The sequence below is a fragment of the Drosophila willistoni genome (assembly GCF_018902025.1).
Source record: "Drosophila willistoni isolate 14030-0811.24 chromosome 2R unlocalized genomic scaffold, UCI_dwil_1.1 Seg167, whole genome shotgun sequence".
NCBI classification, from domain to species: domain Eukaryota; kingdom Metazoa; phylum Arthropoda; class Insecta; order Diptera; family Drosophilidae; genus Drosophila; species Drosophila willistoni.
Window position 1 is genome coordinate 3,976,566 of NW_025814050.1, and position 25,020 is coordinate 4,001,585.

Here is a 25,020-nt window from a genome sequence, read left to right on the forward strand (position 1 = left end):
TCGGATGGCAACGAATTTTGGCTCCGGTTAAAATACGCGAAAATTAATAATTAATACAGCCAACTGCGCTGGAAAAGTGTTGAATTCGTGAAATAATTGCTTTAAGTTATCCCGGCATATAAGGAATTCAGAAAATAGTGTTGAAATCAAGTGCTTTCCGTGTCATTTTCACTTTACTCAACCATACACACACACACACACATACATACATACACGGTAACTCATACATAAATTGAAATATAAATAATTATTCTGTGTGTGTGTGTAAAAAGTGCAATTACATGTTGAAAGAAAAAGAAAGTGAATTTTGTTTTTACTTCACTATAAAGAGTGCGATCAACTGCTAACTGAAACATCAAAAAGGATAGAGAGAGAGAAAAAAGAAAGAAACAAGGGCAGGGGCCAGTGGCTGCTGGCTTAGGATTAAAGACAGTGTCAGCCAGAGAAGAAACAAAAAGGAGTTGGCACCGAAAAAAGCAAAAAAAAAAACCAAAAACGAAACTTTCATCGACTCTCCCGGTAGGTACACACAAAATACATATACGGCTGCTCCTTGTTAGTGTTTGCTCTCTTTCTCTCATGATGGTCCTGTTACTGTCTCTCGCTCTCTCCATATCTCTCTCTTTGATTTTGACTGTTTTTTTTCTCGCCTCTCTTGGCAATTCATTAAAAGTGGGTGGGTTAGCTAGCAACCCTTAGTTTCCACTCTCTCTCTCGCTCGCTCTCTCTTTCTCTCTGTGTGCTCCTCGGGAGGATTAGTCCTTGCACTCCTTTTCCTTTTATGCAACGCCGCCGCGTACGTCTTAAGCATGGGTGGGGTTCCACTTTGAATTTCATTTGTTCGCTCATCTTGGTCGTGAGCTTGGAATTGGAAATCTGTTAGCCTAGCGGCTAAATGTGTCAGACGAACCACTTCAAGCCGCACCACCCACCCCTCGTCATCCACCCCACTCCTTGCAGTTGCCAACCCCCGCCTTGTTACCTGCCTGTGTCACCATCAACATGAAAAATCTATTCGTTTTACTCAAACATTATCGACAATAAATATTTGCATTTATTTGCTTCGTTTTCCCTTTGTGACGAACAAACTGACCTTATTTGGCGTAATCGAACCTGAATAAATTGCTATCCTTATGCGCATAATGTGAATATCCTTATACATATTTCATTTTTTGCTCAATTTAGCTAGAAAAACCATTTAGAGTTAAAGTTGTCGATTAGTCGTTAAATAGTCCAAAATTATTTACCCCTTTTATTCGCTTTTCTACCTTAAATTTGGCAAAAAGATTGTATGCTGGTTTTGACTTAGTTTAACAACATTTTGAAATAGAATATCCCTGTCCATTGTCAGAACTCTAATCCAAAGCTTTTCATGGATAGTAAATCTGAAAAACAAACAAATAATGCTACCACGTCAGTTATTACGTGTTGTCCATACTGTTGCTGGACTTGCAGACTACCTAGCTCTGACTTATATCTGTCAGGATATGTGTCACCTTATACACCTTCTACCTGCCCGTGCTGCAGCATGAACAGCTCCTGAATGCTACTTATGCAGACGATACTGCCTTTGTTGCTTCCGCTCCTGAACCTTCGGTGGCATCGGAAATCATCCGGGATCAACTCAACTTTTTAAAACCAAGGCTGGGCAGATAAAATGTCTCAGTCAACACGGATAAGTCTCAGCATATGACTTTCGCCACTCGTAGGCGCAACTGCCTCCCAGCCAGCTTTAAAGGGACTCTTCTCCCGAGTGTAGTGCCTAGGCCTTATGCTTGACAGGCGTTTAACCAGGAAAGCTCACATCAAAGTCAAGAGATCTCAGCTAAACTTGAAACTGTCCAAGATGCAGTGGTTACTCTGAGCTTACCACCTTGTCTACAAGGCCATTCTGAAGCTAGTGTGGACTTATGTCATACAACTTCCCAAAGATATCTGCCGCGAGACGCGGAATTGTTGAGGCGCCTCCTTGTGTCATCCACAGAGACATTAACATCCCGTCAGTTGTGTGTCATGGTCCTCAAACAGCTGGACAACATCATTCAGATTAGAAGTCTGAAAAGAGGTCACCTGCCTTTGCCACATCTTTCGTTGACATCGATGCCCTCAGTATCAACTAGATTCACACCTTTTTACAGATGTTTTAAGCTTTAAGCGTCTATGGCAGTACAGATCGGCAGGACAGTTTTGAAACGCATGCAGTCCTTTGACGAACCTCTTATATTGAGGACATGAGGGTGGACCCATAGGTATATCGATCCGGTTTCTCATGACGATCAAAAACCACAAACTATTCTTAACATTATTGTTAATTTTTTTAAGTGAATGCAGATAATAATGATAGAAATCGTTAATTTCCCATTCGTTAGATTTAGGTATTGATATTTTCATTTGGTTTGATCTGATTTGAGGGGTCTGTGTGTATCCCCCGACCAAGAAGCAATAATTAAAACCGGAACCCACCCGGATGGACTCTTTCATCATTTCAGTGTCAAACTTTGGTTTCTTCCCCATTTTTCTCTCGTGCAATCTCTTTCCCATCCCATGATTAACTTCTATCCCGTATTGAGTTCCGAAAATGAAAGTTTTTGTTTTTGTTGAATTATGTTTACATTTGAAATCAACAAAATGGTTTACTTGAGTCGTTCAATTGCCCTTTTGACAGCAACAACGACACCAAAGATAACGCAACCGCTGTCCGCCCCTTGCCCATTGGCATTCCCCAGCCCCCCTTTCCCATAATTTCTATCGACCGATCGCGACCCTCTTTCAGCTTTGGTCTCGGTGGCTGTTCCATTTCGGAGATACTCAAACTGATTTAAGAGCTAGGGCTACCCCCAGCTCCCCATTTTGTTTCCCAATTTGTTTGTGCGACTCCAGAAATACATGCACAATATATAGAAAAGTTAAGGGCGGGAGGGGCAGAGGGAGGAGATAGACTCATAGCCGAAGAGGAAATCAACTTTACGCCTCATAAACTTTGTGGGCACGTGCATTTCTTTTCATTTCGTTTCGTTTTGTTTCTTTTTTTTTTTTTTGAGTTTTCTCTTTCTTGGTTTTTGTTTTGTTTTCTTTGACGAGAAGTTGTTTTTTTTTGTTTTTGTCACAGCCTTGATAGTTAGCCACCAAGAGGCAAGACAAGCCAAATGGTAGTGGAATCCATTCAAGCCAACCAAATGGCAAGATGTTTCAGGTTGGTTTATTCATTGGCAAACTAAAGCAACGAAGCGTTTCATTCCCACGACGACGAGGGTCAGCCAAATAGTTTTTCGGCCACTAAAGATCGTTACTAACGACCGATCCTTAGTCATCACTCCAAAACAAACAATTAATTATGTAAAAAAGTCAAAATTGATATAAATATTTCGTATTACGCCTACTTTGTGTTAATTGCTTGATACATTTTCATTACATTGACAAATTAAATTCCTCTTGCAAAGAAATAAAGCAAAGCTACAATCGATTCTATCAACAAAATGATATGATATACTCGTCCTTTGTTAGCTATAAAATCGAATTGTAATCAATTTTAAATCACACATTTATTTGGTAACTTTACAAAATCTAGGCGCAGTTACAATGAAAACATAAGAGGAATAATAATCTTTTTCTTAGGTATCAATTAATATAAATATGAATTATAGTGAATAGCCAATAGGCGGTCCCTCGATAATCTATATAGTCGTCATTTACTGTGGAAATTAATTAAATAAATAGTTGATTACAACTAAATAGGAATAATCGCCTTGTTTATGGCTGAATCAAGAAAATATATCTTCCATTCCATTCCTTTCTCAGCTTTGAGAAAGTTAAGAACTTAAAAAAAGGGAAAGATGGGGCTATTAGGCAAGTCCGTCTTCCGAGCGCTGTCGAGTCGTCATGAGATATAGTTGCAACATCCTGAAAGGGATAAGTGTCACCAAGATCGCATTGTTGTAGGTTAAAAAACATGAATTATTTAATAAATTCCAGTTCTAATTCAATATTTTTGAAAATCCTTAAATTTCACACAAGTAAAACTGTCAAAATCCAGCCATTTTATATTCAGTATATTATAAAATATCTCATATCAAGTATAATCATCCATAATTCCTTTTGTAGTAAAAATAAAATAGGAATATAAATTAGAGTTGTAAAAAGGCACTAAAAAAAACAAAAATTGTAAAAACAACAACACAAAAGATGGGGCGACTTTTCCCTTATTCAAAAATGAATATTTGTGGCACCTAAATCTTACGAACTACAGTTGCTGCGAAAACGCTTAGTCCAGATTTAAGTTTGAAAAAGTTCGATTTTGTTTTCCTGAACGTCAAAGGTTAAAAACCGTCTATAGATCACACTGGAAAAGATGTTGAAGAGGCAATAGAAGGTTAACCTATTGGATTAACTGGTTTCAATGGAAACTTTTGAATTTACCCTCGCATTGTCGCATTTGGTCTTTGGTCTCTGCAAATCTCAACAAGTTCTTTTGTTATGACACATTTGCTTTCTCTTGTTTGAAAAAATCGAAAGAACGTACACACACACACACACACATAAGTCATGGCGATAAGTCTAACAACTTTCTTTCATTTTCCTTATTGTTAATATTGATCGATTCCGTTTAAACTTAGCAACAACAAAACTCTTATCGTTTATTCCGATGACAACATAGATAAATAGTTAGTCCCCCCTCAGGCCTATCTCTTTCTGTCTCTCTCTCTGCATCTCTTTCGCAATAATCAAATGACTGTCGCTGTGAGAGAGGTGTGAGTAGGCGTCGCCCCTGAGGCTTAAGATTAAGGCCTAAGCTAACTCATGATTATGAATAATTATTGATCTGACATTGACTTTGATTTGGCCAATGAACTCTTATAATTAGATGATATATTGCCAACTCAAATGAATGCTGTATGTGTTAGTGTGTGTGTGTGTGTTAGTTACTCGTTTCATTCTTCTATTTAGCCAAGTTATTCACTCAGTTCGTTTTGTCTTTGATAAATCTGAATAACCAATTTCCAATTTCAATTCCTGTTCATGACTCATTGCGGTCGTTTCGTGGTTGTTGGTAAGAATCGTGGCCAACTTTGCTTTGGCCATTTCAGTTTCTTTGGAATCGAATCTGGTTACAGTGACAGACAAGACTGTTTTTTTATTTTCGTAAGTTAAGTTAGGTACAAACTTATTTCTGAACTAATTACCAATCATTATGTCTGATTCATACGAGTTTCAGTTAACAGACAACTCAACCTCTTGTCCAACAAAGGTCGAGATTATCAGTCAAAGGAGGGTAACATACATATTTATTAACTTTTCGAATAAACTATTTGAAATAAAACTAGTAAGGAAAACTAGAAAGATCTTAAAAGTATTAACCATCGCTTTGGATTTTCTGCACATTTTGAATTAAACAAAATAAACTTTAAAAATAAAAACGATAATTTAAGTACATTGAACTTAACATATGTTGAAAAGACAAAAGACAAATCGAATTTACATATATTCACTGTATATATATGTAACCTAGTCAGTGGCTATATATTTACATATATTCAATAAAGTAAGTCGACTTTTTTGTGCTCTACAAGCAGTCAAAAGTGTACCCAACCGACTTTTCTTTAGTCTGTTACGTAAACAAATCGGGGTCTACTTAATTACGACCTTTTAGGACTAGCCTATTATAATCAGATTTCTATATCAGATGTATATAGAAATTCTTCTAAGCCATCTAAATTCAATTAAATAAAATACTCAAATTTAAAGCAGATTTGAATTGCATTTTCCATAAAAGAGCAAATTTAGAAACTAATTTTAATTAGGTCTTTAAAAAAATCGTTTTTTGTCAATTTAACTATAGATTTGCTTTATAAAATGTTAGAAAAACTTTTTGTTTTTGGAAAGCTTTTAAATTAATATTAAATTAATTTCGAAAACTATGCAAAGAAAAGTTTGTTCTGAGTATTTTTGATTTCTACATTGAAAAGAGGTGGGAAGTAACTGTTAAAAACTATTTCTAAGGATTATTTTCAAAATAGATAAATTGAAGGTTAGAAAAAAAACATCGTTAAAGCTTAAAAGATTTAAAAATTTAAAGTAATTGGTATATTTTAATAAATATAATGTACTAATTTTGAAATAATTTTTCTCATATTGGTCTGAATAAAATGTACTTTTATTCAGTGTCTTTAGTCAAAATAAAATATTTTTCTATTTGGTCAAGCAATCAATTATTGACCAGTGCGTGCTGTGGTTTGTTTTTCTCTTTAACCCCTTGACCCTTTGGTTCAACCTTGTCGAAGCAATGCTTAAGTGAGAGAGATAGAGACAGAGAGTCGTTCCTCTAGCAATTGTTGTTTAGGTCTATATATATTGACTTCAATTAGGGGGCATCATCATCACCGATGATTCCCGCCTGCCGTCTGCCTTTAGTTGTCGTCGTCGTCGACGGAGGCTACTTTCACTTGTTTCTGTTTTTTTTTAATTGCGTCAATTTTGCTCGCCAAAACCCAAGAAATCTCATAATCTCATCATCCGTCCAGACAAGTTGGTCTCAGTCATTCATCTCACACACTTGCTCATGTTTTTTGTCAACCCTCCAATCATCATTGTAAACTTTTTTAAATATTTTCGAGAATTTCTTTGCTTATATTATTATGATTTTGAACATTTGCCAAACGCTTTTAATCCAATTTAATTTCATTATTGATTTTTCCTTCTTGTCTTTCGTTTTTCGTTTTGTTTTTTGTTTTGTTGTTTGTTTTTCTGTTTCTTATGTTGCCACGCCCACTAAATATCACAAAAAAACAAAAAAAACAAATACAGAAATTATGCCGCCATCCGAAGAGGTCACCGAACGTTCATCTCACTTCTTCAAATCCCACCTACCCCCGCAGCTGGAGCCGGATCTAATCGGTGAAAAGGAGCCACATCCTTTCGAGTGATTCTGTGGAATGTTGGAATATCCACAGAGATTCGCACGCAGCATCCCCGACTCCTCAATAAGCAGCAGTAGCAGCATAAGCAGTGGCTCCCATCCATATCCGCCTCAACTGCCTCAGCATCAGAATTTAAATCCGAATCAGAACTATCAGCAGCAGCAGCAGCATCAATACCGTCCTCAGTCGCCGGCGAATCATCAGCGTCACGCATCGCTATCCCAGCAGCAGCAGCAGCATCATCGCACCCTGTCGACGGCCTCCAGTTGCAGTGTCCAGCACAAGAGTGTGACTTTTGGCCAGCCGCCCATCGACTACATTTGCAGTGGCAACGGCAGCGGCAAAGAATCAAACGCTGGACCAACACAACAATCAATGGCGGGCAACATGAAGCACGGTAAGGGTTAAATCGACCCTCCCTCCCTTCCTTCCTCCCTCGAAACATTGTGAACATATCGAATTAATTGATTTTTCATTCTTCATTTGCTAGGCAAATCCCAGGAAGATGTCTGCTACGTTGTAGCCAAATATGATTATGCCGCACAAGGAGCCCAGGAGTTGGATCTACGCAAGAATGATCGTTATCTATTGTTGGATGATTCCAAGCATTGGTGGCGAGTCCAAAACAATCGCAATCAATCCGGCTATGTGCCAAGCAATTATGTCAAAAAGGAGAAGCCTTCGCTTTTCGACAGGTGTGTGTGGGTGTGTGTGTGTGCGAATGTGTGTGTGTACATCCTTCCCAACTCAACGTCCTGAACTAAATTTAAGTAAATTTTTCTCTTTTGTTCCCATTTTCAGCAGAAGAGAGAAAATGTTGTTTGCCTACATTTTTGCTTTTTTGTAGCATTTTTTTGTTTGTAAACATATTTTTGGCTTTTTTCCAATCATTTTTTGTTGGTTTTGTTTTCTTTTTCAATAACAAACAAAATTATTTTGCTTTCAAATTCAACTGCCCCCAAAAAGTCCCCTCTAACTACGCCCAAAAATTACCCTATTCTACTCTCTATATAGATATGTATCCAATATGTGGAAAGTATTAATTTGTAGGAAAATAATTGTTAATGTCTGTCTTGTGTCTCTATCTCTCTCGCTGTGTGTGTAGCATCAAGAAGAAAGTTAAAAAGGGTTCAGGATCGAAGACACTGCCCAATTGTTCGCCATCGCGACAAGTTGAAAGTCCTACAATGTCACGACGCTTACCACCAGATCCAGCCGAGGCCATTGGCACGGCCATTGTCAAGTATAACTATCAGGCCCAGCAGCCGGATGAGTTATCCTTGACCAAGGGCACACGCATCTTAATACTGGAGAAATCCAATGATGGCTGGTGGCGTGGACAAAGTGGCAATTCGGTGGGTTGGTTTCCCAGCAATTATACGACCGAAGATTGTGATAATGATGGCGAGATTCATACCTATGCCATGGCAGAGAATGTCCTGGATATTGTGGTAAGTCGACTTGGTATTTCAATGACAAAAGAATCCTTAACATGTCTCTCTCTATCTCTGGGATTGCAGGTGGCCCTCTATAGCTTCACATCGAACAACGATCAGGAGCTCTCGTTTGAAAAGGGTGATCGTTTGGAAATTGTGGATCGCCCTGCCTCGGATCCGGATTGGTATAAGGCTCGCAACAATCAGGGACAAGTCGGTTTAGTTCCACGCAATTATCTACAAGAATTGAATGACTACCTGGCCACACCATATCGTAATACGAGCGCTGCTGGCAATGGCAACAATACTGGCACTAATAATGGGGCCAGTGGCGGCGCTGGTGGCGGCGGTGGCGGCGGCAATGGCGACTCAATGGAACGCCGCAATGAGGGAAATAAATCCTCCACACAATCTTCCTCCTCGCAGCAGCAACCCATTGAACGTCCAAATTTGGCTGGCAAAACATGGTATTATGGCGCCATTACACGCAGCCAATGCGATACAGTGCTTAATGGCCATGGCCATGATGGCGACTTCCTCATCAGAGACAGTGAGACTAATGTGAGCTTTAATCTAAGATCAAAGATACAATCGTGACACGAAACTGAGTATCATTCTTTGTTCTCCTTCATTCTAACAACAAAACAATTTATTAAGTTTTTTGGTCCAGGCATAGATTATAAACATCTCCGACAACACATACTAGGCATGTTTTTTGGTCTCTCCGTCCGTCTTAGTCTGGGTCAACTTTTAAATATTTGTCAGTTTAGCATACGTATTACTAACTGTTCCGAATTCAAACAAGATCGCGCTCGTATACCATGTAGGAACGATCCTTAGAAAAAATGAGGCTTTTATCAATATTGTCATAAAAACAAATATTTGTTAGTTAAAATTTAAATTTAATGACTAAGACAAAGTTCATTAAGATCGTATGACTATATTTTCATGTGTCAATTTGTTTGTTGCTTTAATTGGATAAATTTATTATATATATATATATGCAGCTAACATATAAACATACGACAAATAGCATGGTATCCGGATTGCTCCACCCAATGTTTTTAGGTCGCTCTTTTACGAAAATGCGTCTTTTAAGATAGAATGTTTTTTTGCTTTGAGTAATAGAAAAACCTGAAAAGATAGACAAACTTCAGCACAGCTAAAATTAGCCCCAACCCTCTGGTTTTTAAGTTGATTAATTCAATAGAAAATATGTATATTAATTTGTTTATACTATAGTTAAAATCAGTTGAACTAAGTCTTATTAAGTTTTCAAACACTTTTCAAATACAACAAATACTTGTATTAGGAAAATTATGGAAAGTAAAATAGAAATTCTTTAAATGAATTGAATTATTAAAAAGTAGGCGTCCATTAATAAGGAGACGCAAATTAGACCTTCCCTCCCCTCCATTGTGAGATTTTTGTAGACACTCCCGGTAATTACTCGACGTTTCCATCACAGACCCCCTCTCCAAATATAAGTATTCGATTTTTTTCTAAACGTTTTGAACACATATGTAATACATTAACACTTCAAACTAAATTTTAGAAGTTTTTGCCACTATATGACTAAACCGTGCAGTTATAATGCGTAGCATCACATAATGATTACAATAAAATTTACTTTAATAACGACACAATTTAAAAACTCTGAATTTTGAGCAGTGCAGTTCGTCACAAACAGTTTATTTTTTTAATTTGTAAACATTTGCAAAACAAAATTAAGACGAAATTATTTCAACAAGACTACGATAAGTCGTCGTTCCAGATTATGACCCATATAATAAGCTAAAAGTCAATATCCTTTCTGTGAGTTGTCAGCAATGTTTACTTAATACTTAATTTAATGAATGATTTTCAGTTTCGCAACGTTAATGCGTTTCGTTATCCCTGAACTAATTGAAAAATGTTTGTATTGACTTTACAGATGGGCGATTACTCGGTATCGCTAAAGGCACCTGGCCGGAACAAACATTTCCGCGTGCATGTGGAGCAGAATATGTACTGCATTGGACAGCGTAAATTCCATTCGCTCGATCAACTGGTCGATCATTACCAAAGAGCGCCCATATATACGAACAAGCAAGGCGAGAAATTGTATCTAGTTCGGTCGTTGCCCAAGGCCAATGGAACGTAAGCAGCCAGTTCCAGATTGTTTGTACTCTGTATAGAGAATGCCTAGCCAAAAAAGAAGAAAAGAAAACAAAAAAGAGGAAGGAAATCGTCGATGGAAAAGGAGCATCTTTAACTTCTCATAATATTCTCGTATTATAACATAATACATACATGTAAAACGCAAAAACAAAAGAGGAAATATATATATAAAACTATATATATATATATATAGAAACCGCACATTTACCATTTGCAGCTCAGCTCGATTGACATGTAGTTCAATATACATTTTTGTTTGTTTTTTTCTATAGTTCAGTTAAATGCATACATACACACACATATATATGTATCAGACAAAATGAAACCTTTTTATACTTTTATAAGAATTAATATTAAAAATGAAAAATTAAAGCTTAATTCAAATGCATTGGCTAAAACACACACGCAATTTGGATTCGATACAATTCTAGATGTCAACATGCATTATTGATAGATAAAGAAACAAGATATAGAAATATATAATATATATACATGTGCACATAACCTCTCTACATCTAAACATCTAAGCTATATATATACATGAACATATATTGAAGAACCCAGCAAAATGTAGCGAAGAACGAAACGCTTTTAAAACCAAACAAAAATCACTTGAACTATGTAATATTCGATTGATCTAAACGATATGATATGATGTCTAACTATTTATCAATATCTGTAACTATATCTGTGTATCTATATATGCATTCTGCTCAACAACACAGCCAGAGTGAGAATAGCTCCTTAACCACACACACACACACACACACACTGACACTCAAACACACTCACATGCAGCACATTCAGAAACATACACATTAAAAAAAAAGTCATTAATTTATCAATTTTTGTATTTGTTCATAAAATTAACTTACCAGAAACCAGTTCAGTTTACTCTTCTGCACTAAGAGCTATATATTCATAAACATGAAGAGTATACAGTTTGATATCTTATAAAATATAAAATAATAATCATTAGCAGCAGCAGCAACAGAGTCGCCCGCCCCTATTACATACATACATATAGAACATATTCATATTAGCCATATAATTATTGTACAGTTTTCAATGCAATGCTAAAGCTAAATCCTAAGCAAACAAAAATTGTGCACAGGACGACGAAATCTTAATTTATTCCCAAAACCAAAACACATTGAATATTGATATATCCATGGTCTAAAACCGTATCGGAGTTTTGAGTGATAAACACTTGATGATTGACAATTCCGATACGATTTCAGCACGAAAGTTGAAATTCACTTGCTTGGTTTTTGGATCTTATCGACGGCCTGTGCTATCAATTAACTTTACCAATTTACCATTTACAATTTACGATTACGATTATTGTAAGTAGAATGCAGCAAGCGATTCCAGCTTTAATTTTTTAGTTTTATTAAATCTTTTTGTTTGCCAATTATTTAAGAATTCATTTTGTTTATGTTTATTTTTTTATTAGTTCTTTCCTGTTTTCGTTAGAGAGTTAGAAAAAAAAAGAGAAATTCACTGAAATTTCGAGTTGGATTAGAGAGATGATAATGGATATGATGAAAGTGGTGGTTCAAAAATGACTTTAAATTTATTTCATATGCGAATTTTGAATATATATATATATATATATAAACTTATATATATATTATATATAAATCTAAATAATTTATCTTACTTTAACAAGAAACCATTGCTAAAACAACAACACAACAACTAGTACTAAAGAAGAGAACAAACTAGAAATTATACCGAAACGGAAATGAATAAAAATACATAAAATAAATTTAACATTGCAAATACTTTTCTAATTTTCCTTTTGACACAGCATTTAATGTTTAACCAAATTCGAAACGTAAGACACTCTAAAGATAAAGTCCGACGATGGATTGGCAAATAAAACTCAAGGACAAAATGTCTACTCTACGGTCAAAGACAGATCAAATTAACACTTTACCTAAAGGACTCAAAGCGATTAAGATCTATCTGCGTTCCAGATTTGTTTAAGAACAGTTTCCTGATTTTTTGTAGCTCAAATTATTTGATGGAGTATTGGCAATATTATCCTTTTTTTAAATTTGAAATAATTCATGACATATTATGTTTTCTCATGTGATGCAAAATTCAAACTTTGAACGCGTTTTCATCGAAACTTTGAACTTGCGACAGGGATACAGCCCTTAATTCAGGACCCATTTTGATGAAACGAAACGCAATCGACGCAGAATTTCCACCATTTTGCTCATGGTCAAAATCATTTAAGTCATAATATAATTCTTCATTATTAAACGGCCGCCATTTTGTAAAAAATAAATACTAAAAACTCTAAGTGAGATCAGGACTAAGATTATATCTATGCTGAATCTGAAGCTGGCTTGAACTTGAATTTCAGACGATCCTGCAACGAGATATCCAATTATCCTGCAACGAGTTATCTAGCAGGACTACTTTTTTTTGGGTTAACTTCGGGGGCCGAAAACTTTATAAATTGCCCTCGTGTCGTTGTGTACTTCAATTTGTTCATAATTAAAAAAAGAGTTCCAACAGTTCTTTTTGATTTCCAATGATATCTTTAAAAAGAGTTAAAACTTCAAACTCCCAACCGAGAAGACGTCCTTAAAATTTTAATTTTAACAAATTTATTAAAAATTATACAATCAATAGTTGGATTGAATCTAGATCTAAATAGCGTTCAGCTTAAACCGGGCATTAATGTTGACCGAACTCAGTTCGGTGACCAGGAATTTGAATGAGAATGGAATCTCGATCATGGACACTGAACTGCTATCGCCGCACAAGCGGCAGGTTTCCGGTTTGGAAGACAATCCACCGGTTTCATTTCGTTTCACAATCTGCTGGAGGGGCGACAAAATGGAGCCACACTTGTGGCACACCAAAGTGTGGGTCTTGTCCGAATTGTGAAAGAGGCGATCCTGTAGGAGAAAGGCGGCTCCATGCGAGATGAGAGCATCACGTTCCATCTCACCGAAACGCACTCCGCCACCCCGTTTGCGTCCCTTGATGGGCTGATGGGTGCGAGCTTCGACAGCTCCGGTGGATCGGACTTGCCACTTGTCAAACACCATGTGCCGCAGTCTCTGATAGTGGACGACGCCAAAGAAGATATCAGCGGTCATTTCCCTACCATCCACACCGGAATACAGACGTTCAGTGCCATAGTAATTGTAGCCTCCAGCCTCCAGCATTTTGCCAAAGTAATCAATGGCCGTGTTCTGCTCCGAGAAGCGAAACGGAGTGGCATCGTACACATTGCCGTGGACAGCGGCACTCTTGCCTGCCATGGTTTCAATCATCATGGCAATTGTCATACGGGAGGGGAATCCATGAGGATTGAACACAATATCCGGTATGAGGCCAGATTCCGTGAAGGGCAAATCCTCCGCCGGGTATTTCTGGGAGCAAATGCCTTTCTGCCCCGCCCGCGAAGCAAACTTGTCTCCAATGGTCGCGGGCCGTGGCACGCGCAAAGTGATGCACACTGACTTCCGCGGCTGCAGTTCAAAGCTGCCCAATTGCCGGATGCTGTCCACGAAGCAATCTTCCTTCTCATCCATTTTCATCACTTTGTAGGTGGCCACTTCGCCATCAAAATAACAATACATGGGACAGCCATAGGAGAGTTTCGTTCCGGGATGTGGCAGGCCATCGGTGTCCAAATATTTCTGCAGTTCCGGCATATGCGGATGACGAGCGAAGTAACTCGATTTCTTGGGCAACTGAACAAACTTGGACTTGTAGATGCTGCCATAGGCAAAACCCCGTTCATAGGCAGCCTTGTTAATGATCATGGCGTCTTCCATGTCGTAGCCAGTGTAGGAGATGACAGCCACAATGGCGTTGGTGCCCATGGCAAAGTCGTCGAGCTGGATGTTATCATGGTGCACTGGCCGAAAGAGAGGGGTGCCGGGTGTCTGGAGGCGGTACAACTTATTGGCCGCCTGCTTGGGCCAATTGAGGCATGGCGTGCCCATGGTCTGTTTACCCATCTGACATTGATACATGTTACGCGGCGATTGATTGTAATCGGGCATGGGTATTAGATTGGCCAAATTGCTCATAAAATGGGTCTTTGCCAGCTCCAGGTGAGTGGTGAAATCTGGATACATTTCTTTCTCATCGATTGCTATTTCCATGTACAATTGTTCCAGGGTTCCAATGTATTCTACTCGTTGCCATTTCAAATTCCACACGGGACGCATCATCCGCGCTGGACTGGTGGCCAAAAAGAGGCCGGGGAATTGTCCATTCTTTTTGAATGGGATGAAACCGATTTCCAGCATTTTCGGCAACTCTCCCATAATTTTCCCATAACGTAAATCCTCGACAATTTTCGTCGCATCCGATTGATAGATGTGTCCCAAGTGGCGACCATCTAGAAAGACCACATACAACTTGGACTCGGGTTGAGGACGATGTGAGAGCGGTAGCATGCCCATTTCAATGAGTTTGGCTGGGATTGCCTGGAAAAAAAGAAGATAATGTGAGTTAGTTGAAGACATAATCCATAAGCATCATATTTCTCACCTTGACCAGCTTGGGATCGGGACGTTTCGATATTTCACATGTTAGTGTCAAATGATTGAGCAGTCCACAAGGTGTGCCATCAGGAGTATGAACTGGACACACAAATCCCCAAGCATCTGGCAATAATTGACGGGCTTCTGTTGTTCTCATCGTTGTGAAATATGAACCACGATGAATGGCTCGAAAATGGGACATGTAACGCATCCGATTAATGTTCTCGGCCATTATGACCAGGCCACTGTTCTGCATGAGACCCAGTCCCGAGCGAGAGGCAATGTTACCTGTGGCCAAAAAGGACTCGATGGAACGGCCAACGCCGCCTGCTTGACGCATGCACTGGGTCAACGTGGAGCTGGAGAGCAGTGCATCCGGAGTGGTTAATTTTTTTAGCAGGCATTTGCGCAACTGAAACATCCACATTTCAATCCGTTCGCCCAGATACTTCTGATACAGATGTCCGGGAAGAAGCACCTCTTGCATCATGGCTGAATCCACATTTTCCACTTTATATTTGCCCTGGGCACATTGGAAAAGCTTTTGCACCATAAACACAATCAATTGGAATTTGTCCTCGTAGGAATCCAGGTGGACCATAATCCGCTCTCTAAGTATGAAGTCTGTGACAGCCTCGGCAGGTTCCCATTCGGGAACCTCTGCGATGCGAGAACGAAACAGAGTGCCAATGAAATTCCTGCATTGGGCGTGCGTGTACACTCCTTCATTTTGGACATCCCGGAGCATAGTTTGGACACAGGATATATAATATTGATCCGTCTCGTATCCCTGTATAAGACGATTATAGATCTCCTCATCGGTGTAGTCCATCAGGCACTTGAGGATCAGACAAACGGGAACATATGATAATCTTTTCACGTGGCTAAACATGAAGCGGGCCGATCCATTATTAAGGTAATGCAAAACATTGCTAAAGGAAGACTCGTCAGCGCGAACTGTCTGCACCAGGACACCCAAATCACTGAAATTGTGTCCACGATCCTTCCAGGATGAGCGTTTTACACAAATCGGATGATTGCGGCGTGTGAGGACGAGCATACGAACAATTTTTTCATTGCCGCGGATTATAAAGATTCCGCCCCACTCGCTATCATGTTCACCGTGCTGGACCATTTCCTTGGGCGAGGCTCCGCCCAGATTGCAGGCTTTCGACCGTAGCATGATAGGGACTTCACCCAAGTCCATGTTAATGGAAGTCTTTTGCAGGCCATTTACTTGCCACGCCAGCCTTATGGAGCACATTCCCATATATGAAGCATGCAGTTGCCGTGCATCTGTGGGGTAAATCTCCCGAGTCCGGACATCAATGACATCCTGTGGGGCTTGTGGCTTGGCTATGGAAATACTCTCAATCCTAAGGGAAATGCGTTCGCCTGCCGGTGTTTGAAATTGCATTGGTATGACATGTTTGGCCAAATGGTCCAGTCCGACTGAAAGCATTTCATCGAAGGAGTCGACATGTGGAGCTCCGAGATTGGCCAAGTGCTGAAGGATAACCCAAAGGCAATGTTATATGGAAATGAGTTTGGTCAGGTCAAAACAGAAGTGATATTACCTTGTTCAGCTCTTTGGGGATCTCTTTGAATTCGGGCCTCGAATTCGTCAATGTTGGTGTGGTCTTCATTATTTTTGTTGTTCGGACAACGCTGGTGTCAATGCGGATCTATGTCCTGGCGTACGCAATAGAGTTTAATTAATCAATTCTTACGAACTTCAAAATAAAATTATTGCCCAAAACTGTATCCACGTGCTTACCAAGAAAACAAAAACAATAGAGATGGGCAATAAGTTTAACACTGCGCGCCGTTGATGCTGTTAACAGAACATTTAACAGAAGTACCAATTTATGAGCTAATTAATTAATCCTAATCTTTGCTCTTAAAAACCATAACTTTAATTAGAAAAGCAACTACTTTGGCTTCTATTTAAATGAAAGCACTTATTATATTTAAATGTATTTATTTCCCAAAACATTTCATATTTGAATTTACCGGTCCGTTTTTACCAACAGCGCCCTCTGTGTATAAAGTGTGACCAGAAACATTTTATTTTCCGGTTTGGGATTTTTGATTTTCCCTTGTACTGGCCACTCTGGCCTTTTTCGTCTCTTTCCGGTTTAGGATTTTGTCCAGCGTGCTTGTTCTCCTAAGAGCTAAGGCCGAAAAATACGAAAATTAATTTTTGGCAACTTGCACAATAATTAATTAAACAAAACTATCACTCACTATGTCGACAAAAGCCGAGCTCGCCTGCGTTTACGCTTCCCTCATCCTGGTTGATGACGATGTTGCCGTCACCGTAAGTTGAAGAAGAAGAATGCCATACAATCCACACGTGGACTAAGATTTTTAGTGAAAAAAGTGAATACAAATTGATAGACAATGTGATTGTTGCTAATTGTGCAAGTTATTTAAAAATAAACCATTGTTTTTAAGTGCATCGTGAAACGATTACTCACATGAAATACTCATCGGTCGTTTATTTACGTTTTTTGTTCTAGGGTGAGAAAATCTCCACCATTCTGAAGGCCGCCAACGTTGAGGTTGAGCCTTACTGGCCAGGCCTTTTCGCCAAGGCTTTGGAGGGCGTTAATGTCAAGGACCTGATCACCAACATTGGATCCGGTGTTGGTGCTGCTCCAGCTGGTGGTGCTGCTGCTCCCGCTGCAGCTGCTGCCCCCGCTGGCGGTGAAGCCAAGAAGGAAGAGAAGAAGAAGGAGGAGGAATCTGATGTCTCTGACGATGACATGGGCTTCGGTCTGTTCGATTAAGCGCCTAACGCAGGACGGCTACTGTAAAACAACGATCAGTAGTGTGAAGTTTTGTATCCCACTTTCGTACACGTTTTAATGTACAATAAAAGACGTTAACGAAAGTAAAAGCTATTATTTTTTTTGTTTTATATCTATTATAATGTTACCCCATCCAACATCTTGACTGTGGCTACCAGGACAATGCCGTCTATGTGGTTTATATACCCAAACCAATAACGAACTCATTCGTTTAAGCTGAATCCAGCTCGTGGATTCTTCAGAATCCAAGTATAGGCCGCATTTCAGCTGGTGGTTCTGCTGCCCCCGCTGACGTTGAAGCCAAGAAAGAGCAATCTGATGTCTGTCAATGATATTTCGGTCTGCTTGACTAGGCGCCGAAAAAAAAAAAAACCAGCATTCATGTGAAGTTTTGAATCCCACTTTTGTACGAGTTTTTATGTACAATAAAAGACGGCAAAGAAATTATAAGCTGTTATTATATATTTCGCTTTATTATAATATAACCTCGTCCAGGATTTTGGCTATGGCTCGCAGATTAACGCCATCTATTTGGTTTATACCCAAACCAATAACGAACTCATCATTGGGACATTTGTTTAGGGCTGTTCTATTCACTAGAAACTGAATTCCGCTCCTGGTTTCATCCGAATCCAAGCCCAAGCAGCAATTCATCGTAAGTGGAACAGAAACATGAAATTCCGGATTGTCTATTGGTCCCACGACGCGCTCGTTTATTTTAATATCGAATCTAATTCTATATACGCCGGGAATCTTTCCCAGCTGCGTGATGAGCAACAGCCATTTGTTGGCGAATCTATGGAAGACGAATTCGGTTTTTATTCCATTCACATCGGCAGCAAATTGTTTATCAAAGCCAGTTTCGTTGGATTTGGATTCCTCGCTCATATTTGTTTGTGTAGAATTATAATAAAGTAATTTTTGACATCCAAAAATTGAAATTTCATTGACAATTTTGGTGTGGCAACGCTCAAATTGTGGTAGCCATATGTCATTGTAACGTTAATATGAGTCCTTGCACAGTGGCGCCAACTCTTCTCAAAATATTTTTATTTTAGCATAAATTTAAAAAAAATTATATATTAACGTGATGAAGCTAATTATCCCGTTGGGAAGTTTTAGACCTTTAGCTAGAAGACAAATGTTGCTTTCTTCTTAATCGAAATCAGATCTATACTCACCTAAAAATGGTGATGACACCCTGGAAACAGACACCGCCAGTATTGTTGCCAACCCTCGTCGGATCTATGACACTAAGCGTCAAAAAAAGAAAAATTGCGCTAGAACAATAAAAAGAAAGAGACGAGGAAAATTTGCAAATTGTTGGTCAATTAAGCATTTAAGTAAGAAGACAAAAGTTATCTTTAAGATGCACAGTTCGCGACATGTGCAAGCAGATAATATATTGAAAATCCGCTTGTGGCATTTTTCTTTTCTTTTTTTTTCTTGGTTCGGCGTGTACAGAGCGAAAGACAGATAAAAGAGAGGCAACAACAACAATATCAAGATGTCTGGCATTGCTATAACACGTTTGGGTGAAGAACGCAAAGCCTGGCGAAAGGATCATCCATTTGGATTTGTGGCACGCCCGGCAAAAAATCCAGATGGCACACTAAATCTTATGATTTGGGAATGCGCTATTCCCGGTAAGAAATCGACTCCCTGGGAGGGTGGTCTCTATAAGCTGCGCATGATCTTCAAGGACGATTATCCCACATCGCCACCAAAATGTAAATTCGAGCCTCCATTATTCCATCCCAATGTGTATCCATCGGGCACTGTGTGCCTATCGCTGCTCGACGAGGAAAAGGATTGGCGCCCCGCCATTACCATCAAACAGATCTTGCTGGGCATCCAAGATTTGCTGAATGAACCGAATATCAAAGATCCAGCTCAGGCTGAGGCCTATACCATCTATTGTCAGAATCGTTTGGAATATGAGAAACGCGTGCGGGCCCAGGCTAGAGCTATGGCAGCCGCTGAATAGGCTAACGGTAGGCGGTAGGAGGATGCTTACATTACATACCCACTCTTCCCCCCCACACACACACACACATGCACACACCAACATATTCCTTTCAACTCAAAAAACACACATACAAACTTATATATAATAAATATAGTGATGATCAACTGTAGCAGCAGAGCATTTTCGGGAGTGCTTTGCACAAATTTACTAACATTTTTTAAATTTCTTACCCCTACCTATTATCCGAGAATAAAAATCAAATTTGGACAAACAACCAAAAAAAATCCAATAAACAGTGCTAACTAAATTATAAAAAACGAAAACAAAAATGCATTAAACATTACATAAGATAAACCGCGAAAATTACTAATTGTATATTTAATTTGTAGATTTGGTCATAATTTTCTAGATTTTTCAATAAATTTGTATGTATAAAATTTCAAATGTCAGAGAAAATTTTGACAATTGCAGTAAATGATGAAATAAAGTATCTAAGGGGTATATCCGTCTACAAATGTCTACATATATTGAAATCGTTTGACTAGAGTACAAAACTCCTAGTTTACGAATTAAATATTTAATAGTATCATTGTTCCTAATGTTGAACAAAAATCAGTTTGTTTTGTATATACAGTGGCGGCAAAAAATTTTAAACATAAATTTTTTGACCTTAAATTCTGATTTCATGCAATTTTTATATAATGTTAGTGAAAAGTTTTGATGCGTTCATTTATAACGTTGAGTTGATTAAGGGAGACCATAAAAATTGGATACTGGGGCCAAATTGAAAGTTTGTGCTCTTAGTTTTACTAGACCCAAAACTTTTCCTTAGGGTCCAAAGACGTACAATTAATTTTACAAATTTTGAAAATTTGTCTTTTTTTTGCCGGGTCCGAATTTTAAGGCTATTTATCAAAGTTCACTTTAAAAACCCGTTAGAGGTACGCCCACGCCAACTTAACGTTATAAATTAACACATCAAATCGCATGAAATCGGAATTTAAGGTCAACAAATTTTTTACCTCCACTGTAAATAAAGTGTAAAAACCTGAAATTTGTATATTATCCTCAAGTTGCTTAAACTGAATTTTCCTGTTCAAGATAAACATTTTTTTTATGACAACTTAATCAAACAATACAATCATTTGAATTCAGCCTTATTTATAAGCCATAAATTCGACCTCATGCTGCCACAATTTTCTTACAATTTCTAAAGATACAAAAAAAAAGATGGAACAACGAATCAATTGTTCAAGAATGCCAGGACGATTTAAGTAATTTTTAATAAATCATTGATTTAAATTTGTTTCGTATTGTTTGCTTAAAAAATACAAACGACCCTCTTAAATGATAAGCCTTTAGAATGGTCAAAAAAATTTTTAACTTTATCTTCCCAATATATTAACATTTTTGATTCCATTTGTTTAAATTGAAACGTTTTCCTTTAAAGCAAACTTGGAAGTTCATTTAAGTGTGGAAGACGTGCTAATTTGGATGATTTTGATTTTCAGAGGACAAAGTTTCATATTTGTAAAAACCTAATCTTTATTTTAGTGTACAAGAGAGGTATAGAAATAATTTATGTTTAAAATCTTTTAAAACTACGGATGCAACAGATTAATTGAGCAGCAATTGGGCCACAATGTTGTTGCCATCATCGGTTGGATGCAAAGTGGACGGGTGCAGGCCGGAGCCGCTTTCCAGGAATTCTCGTAACTCATTCTCCAAGTCACCGCCTCCAGTGGGAGCAGAACCACCAGCTCCACTGCCACCAGCAACATGAGCATCTATATCTAACGACTGTGGCAGGGCCACAGGCTGTTGCAGTAATTCAGGCAATTGTATGGTAGCTGCAGCATTAGAGGGTGTGAGAGGAGGCAAACCAGCTATAAAGAGAGAAAAGAGCTTCTAGAGATCATTCAGAAAAGGAAGCGAACCACATTAACTTACCATAAGACATTCCCATGGCCTTGCGCAACGAATAGGGATCTGCAATGGCTGAAGGGGGAAGCTTCTTGGCCATTTCACTCAATTGCTGTTGGACTTGTTGGGCCACTAGAGTTTCCTCCGGCCCGGGCTGAGGTATCAAACCCAAGTGACTAGGCAACGGCTGCGACAGCCTCTCCTGCTGTGAAAGTCTCAATTTTTCAATCAGGGTGAGATTATTACTCAAATGCTCTTGCATGCGTCGAGATAATTCAAATTGCTTCATATCGGTTTCCATTTGATTGAGAAAACTCATGTCAATGCCCAAATCATCGTGGAGTGAGTGCAAGCGCTTAAAATCGAATCGGACATTCTTATATTTTTCATACTCCAATTCAATATCATTGGCAGATTGCTCGGGAACACGCGACTGGAAACATTTGTCCATTTCTCGCTGCTCGTGGTTTTGCAATTGCATATTGTAAAGTTCATCAAGTGATTTACTATGCTCCCCATTTGTCAAAATGTCTAAAAGACCATTGGCTATGTGGGTGCCATAGCTGGAATCCTTGGTGAACTGGAGAATACTTTCAGCGTACTCGGCACTTGAGGCATCTCCGTATGTCTGCAAAACCAGCTGGGTTTCTTCTTTGCTCAGAGTGGAGAACCGAGAGTCAAATGTTGGAGCAAAACTGGCAAAGGTTCCGTAATTGAGAGGTTTCACTGTCTTCACTATGTTCCTGGGATCTGATTGCCTTTGCTGGAGTTGGGTGCTGCCAGTTTGCAGCTTACCCACCAAATCTCCAATGGTCACAACTCTTTCGGGTCCTTCGTTAGGTTCGCTTATGAGGAGATTTAAGGTGGTGCTGCCATCTTTATGTTGACGCAGAAAACCCATTTTATGGGCACTCTTCTTTTGGGCCTTTAGTCGCTGTTTAGCCTTGAGGGCGGCAGTTTGTACTTGACTCAAGATCTCTTCGCCAGTCAAATCGTCTACGTACGGTTCGAAATGCGTCTTTGGCGCATTCTCCAGTCGCAGGAGACGCTTGCGTTCCTCCTCTTCCAGTTGGGCAGGTGTGGGAGGGGCTCCTACCATTTCGTCATCATCGTCCTCGTTATTCGAATCATTGGGCTGATGGTGATGATCATAGTTAAGTAAATCATGCGCCGACGCTGCCATTTCGAAGCCCAATTCCTTGGCTGTCAGTTCCCGCATGTAACCAGAGAGGGGTTTAAGACTTCGCATTAGATTTTCTGGTTGCAAGTACTTGATACCCAGTTGAAGCAATCGTTTTGCTGCCTTATGGTACACTGTGTCCACATGATTGTATCGAATGGCATTCTCGCACATGCGACGGAAATCATCCGTGAACTCGTTTAAGGCAGAGTAATCGTGATCATCGATCTTTTGCCGCATAGTCGAGAAATCCATGGGCTTGGTTATGATCGACGAATAGCCGGGAGCAATGTCATCGGTCACGGGCCAGGCAAAGAACTGGTGGGGATCACGTTTCTCTAGGAAGCGCAGCAAGTGATCCAGTAATTTGTTTAAAGGCGATTTCTGTTGCTTCAGTTTCAAGACACAAGAGCGTGGCTCTCGTCCAGACTCACTGCCTGCCTGGCTTTGTGGGGTTTTAGGTGTGTGCCCGCCACCTGCACCACTCAATCCGCCGGTTCCTCCCACTCCAGGTGAAGGTATAATGAGTTCAGGCAATGGTTTGGTGGGTGAAGCTGCCAGCGTTGAAATGGTTGTGTTTGTGGTGGTCGATGGCGAGGCCAAGGGAGAATCGTCCAATTTACATGCTTTTATGGGTTTGCTGACTGGACAACTGGATGGAGAATTATCCGTGGTTATTCCCGCATAATAGAGAATATTTTGTGATTGCTCCTCATCCATGAAACTGAAACCATCTTGACTAGAGTCATTCTCATCGTTTGCAACGGTCGACACTTCATTTTTCACATGCACACTCTCGTCCATCTCGTCGTCCTCCATTTCATTGTCATCTTGTCTATGCTTCTCCTTCTCCCTTTCTCTTTCTCGGCTCTTGTGGCGTTTTTCCTTATGATGATGTTTATGATGCTTCTTCTCACGTTCCTTTTCTTTTTTCTTCTTCTTCTTCTTGGACTTCTTGTGGCGATGATGACTGCTCCCAGCTCCAGGTGCCGCTGCTCCCGCTCCACTTTCTCCTTGCATTTGCATTTCATCCTCCGGCTCCGGCGACATCATGGCCTCTGCCGCTGTGGGGGGTGACTGTGCCGCCGCATTGTATTCCGGTGTGGCATTGGAGCCCACTTTTAGGATGAGCTTCAGTCCTCGTTGCAGTTGTTTAGGATCCTGATGCTGGCTATACTCTACAAACAAAATAGGCGGCATTTTTTTGTTAGAACGGGACAGTCCAATTTTTTTCGATTGAAATCATTTTACCTTCGTACTTCTCACGCCGTTCCGACTTGTTCTTCTTATGCTTCTTAGAAGACCCCATAGCGTAAGCCTAATTGCAATAAGCAACTCACAATAAACAACAAACGTTTGCTTGGTTATTATTATGTTATAAATGGAAATGTTTTTTCAGACGATGCAGCTCAGCTTTTGTGAATTTCTATCGATAGACGACTCTCTTTTATCGATTGTGGCAACTCTGAAATAGTGATGCCATCGCCGAACAACTGAGTCGCACAAATTCGATAATTTCGAACTGTCCAAGTCCTAAGGTTGAGCTAAAAGTGCTAAGGGCTGAGTAAAAAGTGCTGAGCCGGAAGTGTTAAGGTGAGCCGCGAGTCCGAAGGTCTGAGCCGGAAGTCCTAGGGGCTGAGTCATTTTGGCTGGGAGTGCAGTCGGAGTAAAATTTTAAAACATTGAAATTGACTATTTTTAAATATTGCGATACATGTCCTCAAACACTAAACAATGAAAAAAAAAGAGTTTTCTTTTTAATTAAAGAATAAAATTCTTAGTTGGAATTACAAAAAGTGCAGACAATGTTCATACATTTGTATAAAGTAATGGGTCCAACTCATTGTCAGAGCATGTAATGACAACAGAGCTAGATTTAAACAAAACTTTTGAATGAGAAAACTATAAATATTTTACAGTATAGTGCAATATCGGAAACAAAACATTACCCAATATTAAATTTCACATAAAAAGGGAAACAGTAGAATTTTTAATGACTATTTTTCTTCTTATTTCCTTTACGTCGTTAAATCGTTTTACTTCATAAGACAAACGCACTACATTGTCCTCGCCCACAGCTATGTGGAGCGTGTGTATCTGGG

General features: G+C 39.2%; 6 protein-coding genes across 7 annotated transcripts; 3 read left to right on the forward strand and 3 right to left on the reverse strand.

The window, feature by feature from the left end:
* Positions 1–273: 273 nt before the first annotated feature.
* Positions 274–11,927, forward strand: LOC6643917 (cytoplasmic protein NCK1). Of its 2 annotated transcripts, none has more exons than XM_002066683.4 (6): positions 274–519; positions 6,802–7,311; positions 7,405–7,609; positions 8,020–8,365; positions 8,435–8,911; positions 10,284–11,927. In XM_002066683.4, exons 2-6 carry the CDS (start codon positions 6,930–6,932, stop codon positions 10,491–10,493), a joined length of 1,620 nt encoding a protein of 539 aa, XP_002066719.1. In that variant the 5' UTR covers positions 274–519; positions 6,802–6,929; the 3' UTR covers positions 10,494–11,927. The 2 variants fall into 2 exon arrangements, with proteins under 2 accessions (XP_002066719.1, XP_023032424.1); XM_023176656.2 differs by having other exon boundaries at positions 6,873–7,311.
* Positions 11,928–13,117: 1,190 nt separating this feature from the next.
* On the reverse strand, positions 13,118–16,804 carry LOC6643918 (DNA-directed RNA polymerase I subunit RPA2). Its single transcript, XM_002066684.4, has 3 exons — positions 16,611–16,804; positions 15,041–16,540; positions 13,118–14,976 (listed from the first exon to the last, which is right to left on the reverse strand). Exons 1-3 carry the CDS (start codon positions 16,677–16,679, stop codon positions 13,177–13,179), a joined length of 3,369 nt encoding a protein of 1,122 aa, XP_002066720.1. The 5' UTR covers positions 16,680–16,804; the 3' UTR covers positions 13,118–13,176.
* Positions 16,805–17,147: 343 nt separating this feature from the next.
* On the forward strand, positions 17,148–17,939 carry LOC6644047 (60S acidic ribosomal protein P1). Its single transcript, XM_002066685.4, has 2 exons — positions 17,148–17,353; positions 17,556–17,939. Exons 1-2 carry the CDS (start codon positions 17,282–17,284, stop codon positions 17,823–17,825), a joined length of 342 nt encoding a protein of 113 aa, XP_002066721.1. The 5' UTR covers positions 17,148–17,281; the 3' UTR covers positions 17,826–17,939.
* A 351-nt stretch (positions 17,940–18,290) lies between these two features.
* On the reverse strand, positions 18,291–18,829 carry LOC6644048. Its single transcript, XM_002066686.3, has one exon. It carries the CDS (start codon positions 18,732–18,734, stop codon positions 18,321–18,323), a length of 414 nt encoding a protein of 137 aa, XP_002066722.1. The 5' UTR covers positions 18,735–18,829; the 3' UTR covers positions 18,291–18,320.
* A 233-nt stretch (positions 18,830–19,062) lies between these two features.
* Positions 19,063–20,316, forward strand: LOC6644049 (SUMO-conjugating enzyme UBC9-B). The gene is made up of 2 exons (XM_002066687.4): positions 19,063–19,189; positions 19,311–20,316. The coding sequence occupies exon 2, from the start codon at positions 19,354–19,356 to the stop codon at positions 19,831–19,833; it is 480 nt and encodes a 159-aa protein (XP_002066723.1). The 5' UTR covers positions 19,063–19,189; positions 19,311–19,353; the 3' UTR covers positions 19,834–20,316.
* A 1,019-nt stretch (positions 20,317–21,335) lies between these two features.
* LOC6644050 (bromodomain-containing protein 7) lies at positions 21,336–24,359 on the reverse strand. The gene is made up of 3 exons (XM_002066688.4): positions 24,170–24,359; positions 21,766–24,096; positions 21,336–21,701 (listed from the first exon to the last, which is right to left on the reverse strand). The coding sequence occupies exons 1-3, from the start codon at positions 24,225–24,227 to the stop codon at positions 21,433–21,435; spliced, it is 2,658 nt and encodes an 885-aa protein (XP_002066724.1). The 5' UTR covers positions 24,228–24,359; the 3' UTR covers positions 21,336–21,432.
* Between the last annotated feature and the right edge of the window lie 661 nt (positions 24,360–25,020).